A 12087-nucleotide genomic window follows, 5' to 3' on the forward strand; every position below is an offset into this window, starting at 1 on the left:
CGATAAAAAATAAACCCAAACCTCATTACACAGTTTTATTCTTTTGCAAAATACACAAGAGAATAAGACATCTACTCATATCTACTTATACCTTTACTCATATCTACAAGTGCATGTGATTTCTGTGTTATTTACTGCAGCCGACAGGGCCCGAGGCCTTGCCAGGAGCCTCCCAATTGTACCAGCCTGCTGGTGTGTGACGTCCATTTGAAGGGGGAATCTGTCCAATAGAATGATTGAATTAAAGTGCACTTTGGTCCGGAGTGCTCTCTCTTTGCCACTTTGCACCATAACATGTCTTGTCCTAAAATAATTAGATTGAGGCCTTGGGTGGTGGAGTGGCCGGATCCTCAATGGTCAAAAGAAGGAATGGTCTGGCTTTGAATGGAAGCTTCACATCTTAAAAAAACACTTTATTTCTTTACACTTGAGGTTTGTTGTCTTTTGTGACTATTATCCCCATTCGCCATTTGCTTTCATGCAGCTGTGCCCCTCTTAAAAAACTCTTTGTGCCGGCACCATGAATACAGGGAATGTGTCCATGGCAGGTAGCCCTTATTGCAAGTTAATCTCCTGAAAGAGCCTCATACAAGTACTTTTAAATTCTCCCCAAGCCACAGAGGGCTCATCATCAATCGAGCACTTCTCCCCTTTGTACGGCTGATGAGTGTGGTGCCCGGCCGGTGACAATGGCTGCCAAGTGTGGCAAAGTAATCACCTTCTGGGGAAAACACTAGTAATTACTTCTAAACTGTTTGGGCTTCGGAGACAACTGCTATTGTGCAATAAAATGAAAGGCTCCCTTTAGAGAGCAGTGCTGTGATGGTTGCTCTCAATCTTTTTGTCATCTGTTTGTTTACAGAGATTTCTCTTTGCAGTCACCCACTGCAACCATGCTTTATCATATATGTGTGTGTGTTTTGTTTATGTGTCCCCATGCCACACTCTATGCCTCTATTGCAGAGAAAGCGCATATTGCCATTCATCCTACCTACTAAAATACACTTTGCACTGTATAAGCTATAATATCTCTTAATTTCAATTACACAGTGAAACAAACGTAATGTTCCCTCCGTTCCTAAAGAGAGTGTTAATTAAGCGCATTCCTGCATTCAACCAGACCGGTATTCATCCTCTATTGGGCTCTGAATAAGAGCGACGTAAGAACGACTATTTCCACTTACTATTTCTTAGACTAATAATATAGTTTAATATAGGTCTCATTTCTGCTTCCATGTGACATGTCCATCTTAAATCATGGTGGGTGGGAGCACTAACTGGAGCAGCGAGATAGCAAATAAAAGAAACAAAGGAAGTCTGTTGAATTCTTTAACAGCCGTCAAAATGACTAATGTCAAAATAAAATTTGCAGCTGAATAAATGTTGATTCCCCTTGGTGAATTATCAAAGTATACTGTATTGTAGAAACACCTTCAAATGAGAATAGGATGCTTTATATTTGCCCCTAATTTAGAAAAAAGAAAATTAACAGGCACTCCATTGTCAGTTTAATGACTCTAATCACCTTAAAATCACAAAAAAAAATTTCCATAGCTAAGAATGTATCACATCATATCCAGGAAGATCTATAATAATTATAATAAAGACTCCTGCTTGGACATTATGCCAACTGAAAATTACCACAGCATTTATAGATTAAGGTGCATGTAGTCCAGAGACTTTGGTGAAAGGTTTTGGTTTGCTGGCTCCATCATATTCTATAAACCAAAACACAAATTCACCAATTCAATGCATTAAGAAATTATTATTATGCGTGAGCACATTGTACTGCATTTTTCTTTGAGTTTCTTGTGATGAACACTGACCTTTTGTGACATTATAGTTAAAAGTAGCCAATGTCAATGTTGACTTTAATGTAACTTGTTGACATTTTCTGCCCGACTCCGTAAAGAGCTCCACTGACAAAATTATTTGATTTAACGCTAATCAGACATCTGGTTATTGCATCAGTAAGGAAAATTGTTGAAATTGCTGTGACTCTGACACTGAGACGTCATCTTTGTGATCTCTACAACTGTTCCTATGACAACAAGAAAAAGGTTCTAATGTCATAAGATCTTATTTTTCTTTGCAATCTCTTTAATATCAAATATCAAACACTTTTCACTTCAAACGCTACGCCGTATCGACAGGCTTTACAGTAAATGCGTTTGGGTGTGAGATGTAGAGATGATCAATTATTACAGACAAGAAATGACATTTGAAAAACAATCCAAGAAAGTAGCTTTCATTTCACCGCTGAAGGCAGACTTACTGAACACTGCCGTCACTTACCTTAGCTTCACCATGAGCTCAATTCGTTGGTTTGACACGGCCGCATGAGACCTGACTGCAGGCTTGCAAGGCTGCTCATGCTATCAGAAATAAAGAGATGAATTAAAACCACCAATAAGAATTCTGATACAATTGTTTACTTGCATAATTTAATTTCTCTTATAAGGCAGTAGATTTTGGTGCCAAATTTGTAAAGTTACTTCTAAAACGTGGTTAGGAAAAATGATTGGCTGACTCAGGAGGATATATGTAAACACTGTATTTTTTAGTTAAAACACATCGAAGATAAGCAGCATGTTTTTGCTCTCCTGCTGAAATTATGCACTGTTAGAGAAATGTATTCCCCAAAAGTGTCCGGAAAAAATTGCAAAGCTGTGAGGAAATGAAAACAACGTAACCATTTAGAAATGAACAGCAGTTTTGCGAATTGTTCCTGAGTGTAGTAAAATCCTTTACAAAATCATGTGTTCACAAAGTGGTGAACCTCACTCCATCCTCGCTTGTGAACGACTGAGTCTTTCCAGGATGCTCCTTTCATACCCAATCAATGTACTATCACCTGTTAGCAATGAACCTGTTTACTGGTGGAACTTTCCAAACAGGTGTTTTGTTGTTGTTGTTGTTGTTGTTGTTGTTGTTGTTGTTGTTGTTGTTGTTGTTTTGGAATCTTCCACAACTTTCTCAGTCTTTTGTTGCTCCTATCCCAATTTGTTTGAAACATGTTGCTGCATCAAATTCAAAAAAGTATATATTTACAAAAATCAATGATTTGATGAGATAAAACATTAAATCTATTGTCTTTGCACTATTTTTAATTGAGCATATCAATTCCCAATTTGATATATGGGAATATATCTATATTCCCATATATTTCCCAAGTAAATAAAATGATCAAATTAACTTTTAATTCTGCAATTTAATAATTTCATACCCATTTTGATTGTATTTATTCTAAGTATTGGCTCAGAGTTGTTCAGTTGTGCACTGCGTTACTGTCTGCAGTTACGTGCTGAGGTTGATGCTCTTTTGAGATGTGATATCAACCATGCTGAACAAGGAGCTACAGTGTGGTAATGTGTGAACAGTGTGAGACCTGAGGATTAATATTGTCAGCTGCAGCGTGGGACAGTATGATTACTGTTGTTTTTAACAGCAAACAGCATCATGCTAATACAGAGACACACACTCAGACCTTGAACCACAATTTGCTACTTCAGCAAGTCAGCAGTTGTTTGTTCAACCTCACCTGTTCCTTCAAAGAAAAGAAAAAAGCCTGACAGCTGCCTGATAGTGGTTTTGACCAGCAGAGGCCAGAAAACATGAAAACAAGCTGACAGACAGTATAATCAACAAACAGCAGACTTACAGTGTAAGTGTAGAAAGAAAGACCCTTTAGTAGATTGAAGACAACAGGCAGTTTTTAGGCAGTAAACACCTGGCAACTGTTTGCTAACACACCAGATGTTACCTTATTTTTGTAGTTCTTCTGCACCCCAAGTGGCCACAAATGATAAAATGCAAACATTTAAAAAGAGTAACATGTTAGCAAACAATATCCTATACAGCCTAGCAGACTAATGACCCACACATTCTCCTCAGGAGCAGGTTTAGCTAGCAAGCTATTGTTTGCTAACACATTAGCCATAAAACCTTAAAAGCCATAAAAAAAAAGACTATAGTCCAGTTGGTGCTACTATTAGCTTCTTTTTGTCATTCTATGGCACCCCAAGTGGCCAAAAATTATAAAATGCAGATATTTAAGAAGAGTAACATATTAGCAAACAATAGCCTATACTTTCACATTAGTCATGGAGTAACAACGTTTCTGGCCACTTCATAAATCTAACTTTAACATTTGCCCATCTTTTAGTTCTGTTTTGGTCTCCCTCTTCTGATCTGGTATCTGAGTCTTTATCCTGCCAGATGCTAGTTTTTGTGTTAGGTTACTTTGTCTGCCATTTGGTGCTAGGCAATCATACAGCCGATTGACAGTGTTACTGAAGAAAGAGAGAGCATCTCAGTTAGCAGGCTAATGAGGAACTGGTCATTTTTAGCTAGCTAGCTAGACAATTGTTTGTGAACACATTAGCCATAACATTTTTAAAAATAAATGTGTTAGGGTTGTGTATCTATCAGCTTGTGACGTAGTTCTTCTGCACCCTCCAGTATCGTAGCCAATCATGCAAAAATTCAAAATGGCTGACATGCTAGCAAACATTTGCTCATACTCTCACATCCAGTGGACACAAAGGAACACTAGCATTCATTTGGAATCATGTTTCTGACCACTTGGTGACTCTAAGTCCAAAATTTACTCACTTTTTAGCTTTGTTATAGTCTCTGTCACAACCAGCTGAGAAAAAAAAACATCTGGCTCTTTAGCTAACTAGATACCAGCTTTTGTGTTTACCACGTACAACTAACTTTTCATTTGTTGCTAACATGCCAGCAAACAATTGCGAGTATTTTCACATGCTGCAGACACAACAGTAGCATTCACTTTGAGAAGAAGAGAAACAATTAAAACACCAAGCTGATCTAAAATTGCATTAATTCATCAGTCAATCAAAGACAATCAGACCAAGAATAAGTCCTCAAGAAACGTAGTTACAGATCATTTTTTTGATTTTACCGTTTGCATGTTGAAACCTGAAGACGATAGGAGCGGAGACTGTGATAAAGATGAATTTATGGAGGACAAACAGCTAGATTCAAAATATCACCTTAGATTCTGCTTTGTTTCAAGTTAGAAAAAAAGTAACTATGGCAGCACTGGAAGGTCTATGTTTAAATTAATAATGGACATTCTCACATTATCATTTATACTTTTATTATTTCGCTAAATTGTACATTTGCAGTCATGCTAATAAACTAAAATGAAATTAGACACAGAGATAGGCAGACAGAGAGAGAAAGCGAGTAAGGATTTGCACAATTTGAGCTTGCAGAGCTAGACTTCCCTGCCCACTGTGTGTTTGGGTCTGTTGGCCCATAGGTGTCAGTGAGTGACAGTGAATGAGAGAGAAGCTGCATGACAGGGCTTTAGTCAGAGAGATGGGCAACTGAGGCCACTGTGAACGTTCATCCTGACTAATACAAACAGTCTAATAATCCCATGAGGCAGCAGGCCTGTGGGTCTCCCTTTGAACCACAGTCCATTCAACATAAGAACAGGGGAAACATCTCCCCAGCCCTTTGCAGTCACCAGGATTTCATTTGCAATCTAAATTTAAAACACAGGGTGCTCGAGAGTCACATCAAAGGGCTTTTTGATCGCTCGGATAGAGCAAAGACTTGGAATAAAATGACTAATTACAAGCGTTGATTAGTAGGCCATGTAAGCTACAGACTAATTGGATTGCACAATGTAGTACTGCTTTTGTTTTCTGTGCATCTTAATGAAGTCTTTTTGCTAGAAAGGCTGAAATGGTGAACCAATTTTTGTGTTTCCAGCAATAAAAATGGTGGCTTATACAAACGTGTGTACTCTACAAAGAGGTTGTGGTTATTTGATCACAACTGAGCTGTCCATCGGTATTCATAGACACTGAATAAGTTTGAGGTAAATTCTTTTCAGCTCTGTACAATGGCGTTCTGTTTATCTATTCAGTCTGTGTTACACTTAGAATGAATCAAGATCTAGTTTCCTGTCGGATGTTGAATAACGAAGCCTGAAAGAGTCGTGATAGTATAACAAATGCAGTTCATTTCCTTTTTATATTTACACTAAATATAAAACAAATTGCTAGTTTGGCAAATAAAGTATTTACTTTATGCCAAGTGCCTTTTCACAGGTTGCTGTTGAGCAAAAATATATGCAGCAAAATTCGGAGTTTAACATTAGATCATCCTACAGTACTTTGGGATTGTTGCTATAACACGACAGGCCAGGTAAACGAGTACAGAACAGACACAGGTGGTTCTTTATCTTCTGTCTGTATGACTCCTTGGCAGAACAGGTAGGAAACCTGACCTGAGGTGATGCAGACAGAGAGACATCAGCATGAGAACAGCTACCTGCCTGCAGATGAAGATGAACGGATGTGATTGAAAGTCCCAAGAGCAGCTACTAAAGGGACCTTTAAGGGGAATTGTTTTGTCAAATGCTGTCAGACTAAAGTGCTGTCATCATCATTAAAAATGGAAAATTGAACATCTGCAGCTCCATGACAACTGGGCAAACAACATCTGCTAATAAGGCTCGGAAGCCCAGATGGACTAGGAGCTGGACCTTGTGTGATTGTTTTATCAACTATATGTTCTTTTTTGTTGCATTGCATGAAACAGATGTTAACATACTCATACTCAACGTGATAATTCCAAACCTATAGTGGCTGGTGCTCTGCAACGCAGGTTGACTTTAGCCTTATTTTGTTCTGTGACAGCCTTGTTATTATGTGAAGATCACATAAACAGCCATTTGATTGAATCACTTGTTGTTACTAAGGAGATCTGGAGGGCTGGCTGAGATGCTGTCGGCTATGGCCAAGTGGAAAATCTGTATTTTTATTCTGGGAAGCAAAAGACTAAATTAGAACTATTTCTTCTTCTTAATTGATTGCCTAATGATCCATATAAACAGAACTGTGGTTACATATTACTGAAAGGAACAAATAATTATGATATATGGTGTTTTTTTTTTTTTTCTTCATCAAATATCCAGTAAAGGAAATAATAAATGAGGATGACATTTGTATCTTATTGCACCATGTACAGAAAGTGTCAGAGAGGATCGTGTTGCACATCCACAACAAAAAAAGGGGAAAACGGATGGGAGGGGGTCGGTGACAGGCTCCAGCGGTGTGTGTGTGTCTGTGGGGGGAGATTACAGTGCAGGTGTCCTTGGTTGTTTTATTATTTTTTTTTCCCCTGTGACACTTCGGAGACAAGACCCGACCGTAAGGAGCCTAAGACTGTTCGGGATGAATCAGAGCTGATAAAATAATAAATGTTTGATCTGCCATGAAATCCGAAAAGAGCAGCAGAGGAGAGATACGCTCGTCTGGATGAGAGACCCCCGCTGGGTGAAGACACGCAGCGTATGTTAGCTGAGCCGTGAAAGCTCGCTGCCATTGACTGGAGCTGAGGGCTGAAATGGGAGTAAAACGACGAAAAGCGAGCGCAGGAGAGTGAGCATCCTTCCAGCAAAACATCGCGTCACTGACCGATTTCAAGGTATTATACATCATTTATAGATTAGCAGCAAGCGATATCTGCCGCTGTCTGGACATTGTCAGTCGGTGCTTGAGCGGCGGCAATTACTGTCGCCAGACAAATTCCATTTTCCGTCCTGCAGATGTGGGCTGCAGGAGGAATATAAGGCCTGCGAGGCGGGTGAAACGTTCAGGGATTAATAAATCAGTGAATCAGTGTTGATCACCTCCAGCATTACAGGCTGCTCAAGGATGAGCGCACTGGACTGTTTTCACATGTAATGGATGGTGTGCCGTGCTGGGTGAGATGCATGTTGAATTTTGAAATGCACTGATTGAGCGACAGCAGCTCATTTGTGGCGACATCCTGAAAAGCAAACACCTCCTGAGCTGGTTTTCTCTCCCATGGTTCTGCTGCTGCTGCTGCTGCTGCTGATGATGATGATGATGATGGGACTGACCTGATTTTATGTCAAAGCTCTGCTGGGTGTGAGGCCACACATGCTCTCACTGGCCCTGCTGCTGGATGAACAATGCCAAGCTCTCAGGCGCCCGGCGTGGGCACAAATTTTACCAGTGTTCCCTGGGAGCCTGGTTTCTCCAGTCAAGACCTGGTCTGGTCCTCCACCGCTAACAGCGTGGCCAAGATGGTGCTCATATCTCTCATTGTGTGTGTGTCGTTGTTTGGGAATGTGGTGGTTCTGCTGGTGTTCCAGAGGAAGCCTCAGCTCCTTCACGTGGCCAACCGCTTCGTCCTCAACCTCCTCTTGGCGGACTTGCTCCAGACCATATTAGTCATGCCCTTTGCCATTGCAGCCACCGTGCCAGGCGTGTGGCCCCTGGATGCCCGATTGTGCCAGGCTCTGGTGGTGCTCATGCACCTTTTTGCATTTGCTGGAGTCAACACCATTATAGTTGTCTCTGTGGATCGCTACTTGGCCATCATCCACCCTTTGTCCTATCCCACCCGTATGACCCCTCACCTGGGCACCAACCTGATCATCTGTACCTGGGTGCTCAGTTTCCTGCAGAGCACACCACCCCTCTATGGCTGGGGGGCCATTGACTTTGACCGCCATCACAACGTGTGCTCAGTGGTGTGGTCCTCCAGCCTGTCCTACTCTGCTGTGGTGTCCACTTTTTCCTTCTGGCTCCCTGTGCTCATCATGCTGGGATGTTACTGGATGGTGTTCAGAGCAGCTCGGAGGCAAAACGCACTTGTGCACCCTATACAGACACAATCCTACTCCCAGCCCTGCCCGCAGGACTTCCAGGGACCTAGCAGTCCACAACGGCAGCCTCAGCCTCAGCCCCAGCCCCAGCCCCAGCCCCAGCCCCAGCAGGCCAGTTCACCTGAAGGCCCCTACTCAGCCAGGGGGTACCCTGTTCGAGTTAGGCACAGACGCTTCCACTACCACTGCAAAGCAGCTCGTGTCGTCTTTGTGATCATGGCGTCATATATTCTCAGCATGGGGCCTTACAGCATACTAAATACTATATCTATGAGTGCCAGAGCAGCTGTACCCCCCTGGTTGTCCTCCCTTGCCCTCGTGCTTTTCTTTTTGCAGTGTTGCCTCCACCCGTACATATACGGTTACATGCACCGTAGTGTGAGGAAGGAATTCCTAGCATTGCTCTACGGGCTGTTCTGCAAACAGGGCCGTCCCAGCCAGAGCTCCGCCGTGGAGAGCTGCTTCACAACTACAGAGGGACGTTTCGGTGCCCACTCTCACCTGCCCAGCCTGACTGCTCGAGTCTTCCCTCTGCGGACGTGGGAAGAGTGCACAACCTCCTCCTCTCCCACTTGTGAGAGGAAGTCGAGGGACAGCCGTAAAGAGACCACATCCACCAGCGTCAGCTCCGAGAGGGAGCTCACAGTCCACAGCAAACAAAGCACATAAACTGCCTTGAGGATTCATCGGACAGACCATATTTGCAGTTACTTGAAGAGCCTGTCACACAGTGTGTTCACACATGAGCTAATATGACTTCTTGACAACAGGGTTATTCATTCAGATGTTGCTGGCATTAGGAACAGTTGTATTACCAACTTAATCATTAACAAATTTGTTATCAGCTTGATTAAATGATTAACTTAAGATCAAATATATCTCTTTGAAGATTGACATGGTCCATTGTTGCACATTGAATGTGTTATATACTGAGAAATCTAAACAATGGCTATACCTTTAGTCTCACCTGATTAAATCATGAGAAACGTGTTGTTTTATACGTAAATGCCGTTGTAAGAGCACATGTGTCTGATAAATCAGAGTGCGTGCAGCTGTTTTGTCTATGATTACTATTTCAGATGTATGCAATTCAACCAGCAACTGTTACATAAAATTGGTATTTGATTATTATTGTGTATCTAAATTTTTAAAAGATTACAGCTAAAGTAAAAACAGAAAGTACTTTTAATCTGTATTTTACATCTTTACCCGCCGCAGGTCTATTATAAATGCCTCTGGGTCTTTTTCTAACCAAATCTAAGATATAAATTATGGTGTATTAAAGTTGTTGGTGTTCTGATCCCTTTGCTCTAATTATGAACCATAGATGTCACTGATAAGGTATTGATCTGCAGCATCTGCAGAACCAATCTCTCCTTTAAGCTTTTTGTGGGTTTGGACTCTCTGATCCTGCCTGAGGGCACAGGATGCTCTGTCCTCGTGTTAGTGCAAGCACGCTTCGCTCCTGTAACTCATCACTCAGGTTATGATTGTGGAAAAATGTGCAGTGAGCGAGTGAACATATATGCGTTTACATCCCTGTCACAGTAGCTGTTCTTAGACTCAAAGGCTTTTGAGTAAATGAGTAGAATAGTGGTTTATAGTGCTTTCCAGTGACAGAGCATGTAAGAGTTGGTGACTCCCTCTCTCTGATGTGATGGCCACATTGTCTTAGCCTCTTTGTTTCTTTGCTCAATCGAGGTAGAAATTTTGCGTCTTACTGTGTGACACTGTATATTTGGACTCAGTATTTGCTGCCTTTGTAGTATCAGCCTTTCTTTGAGGAAGCACAGTGTTTTTGTTGAAAAAATACAGTGCATAGAGAGCAGGGTATGATAAAAAAAAAAAAAATAAAAAAAATCCAGTGGACCCCTTGCACCAGTTTTTTAACGTAGGCTGCATGCCGCAGGATCTTATGTAAGAGATTTCTTATAGTCCACTGAATACATGTAGATTTGTAAAGATACCTCCTGATACAGTATTTGTAATAGAGAGAGATGTTTGTTTAAAGCCACGGTGAGGATGAGTACTTATGTAAGTGTTTTATGCTTGCAATGACTCATCTAAAAGAAAGGCAACCTATTTATGATGTGTTGCCACAGGATGTCATGAGTGTATCACATCATTATGTGCTTTATTTGAAAAGTGTGTCTAGTCCCCATTTCGTCATGTTTTTGTAACGTTTGGGGAAACAGAAAAAAAAAACGATTTAGCAGAATTGAGCCAGGGTGCTCCCCGTGTGTTGTAGTTATAACTGTCATTATTATTATTATTATTAGATTGTGGTAATTTTCTGGGAAACATTTCACAACTTATGGGACCAGACTGGACCTGGCGTGGATTTGAGCCTTGGTGTATTCAAAGGGTCACTGGAGAAATCCATACAGTGTTATAAAGACAATCAAACTTGCATAATAAGTTTGTGGTGTTGCTCTGTAAAAGACAAAGGGGTACAGTGCAGTATGTAATGAAATGTATCATCAAATAAGAGAGCGTAATGTTTTAAAGTGCTTTAAAACGACACATTTTTGTGATTTCTATCGTGCTTTTCTATTATTTCTGTTTTCTTTAACACCAGAAGTTGTCCGTTGTTTAATAAAAGTGAATTAACTGTGATGCGTGTCCAATGTTATATTCAAAACACAGCAAGTGTGCGTGTCAGCGTTCTTCCTTGACCCCATCAACCAACTGGCCTGGCTTTATATTTAATGAGCAGGATCTTTAAATAACTGCTGGGAAGTTCGTGTAGTCAGCTCTTTCTGTATAACCAGGGGATTTGAGTGAGGCAAGAGAGAAGGAAATTCCAGAAATCAAAATGAGACTTAAGAAATGCACGAATGAGATCTAAATCAGACCTGAGAACAGTTTTGAATATTCAGCTTTAACAAAAAAAAAAAAAAAAAAAGCATGACTGTGCACTCTACTTGCCAGAAATTAAACAAGAACAAAGGTTCCTCATTAGAGCTTTCTATGCATGTGTAGTGAAGTTCAGCATTTTTAAAAATTCAGTATGAAAAGTGTAAGTTATGATTAATGAACATTCAGCTAAAAGGTGGTAAAGCTTCTTCCTGACCTTAAATAACTAGATCCCCCACACACATGCAAAGACTGCTGTGTGCAATATGTGGATGATTGTGACCAAAGAGGGAGAATCAGATGGGGCCATGACCAGCGCGCTACACTGCATTTGCATTAAATCACTGAGACTCAGAGATTACTTGTAATTGTTGTATATCGTCCTTACAGCGCCGTCTCCTCTAGGCATGCACACGGTTTTGGTTTCAGCTGAGAAAACGTATGGATCGGAGCCGAATCCCGTCACCTTCTGTCCGAACACAAACAGTAAGAAACATGGTCAGTCGTGAGCAAAACATTTATGTCAGCGTTCTTGTGGCTCAGAGAAAAAA

General features: G+C 41.0%; 1 protein-coding gene across 1 annotated transcript; it reads left to right on the top strand.

Annotated features, from left to right (window-relative positions):
* Positions 1-7139: 7139 nt before the first annotated feature.
* gpr101 (G protein-coupled receptor 101) lies at positions 7140-11296 on the top strand. Its single transcript, XM_076739881.1, has one exon. It carries the CDS (start codon positions 7982-7984, stop codon positions 9347-9349), a length of 1368 nt encoding a protein of 455 aa, XP_076595996.1. The 5' UTR covers positions 7140-7981; the 3' UTR covers positions 9350-11296.
* Positions 11297-12087: the final 791 nt, after the last annotated feature.

The sequence above is a fragment of the Chaetodon auriga genome, chromosome 9 (assembly GCF_051107435.1).
Source record: "Chaetodon auriga isolate fChaAug3 chromosome 9, fChaAug3.hap1, whole genome shotgun sequence".
Lineage (NCBI taxonomy): Eukaryota > Metazoa > Chordata > Actinopteri > Chaetodontiformes > Chaetodontidae > Chaetodon > Chaetodon auriga.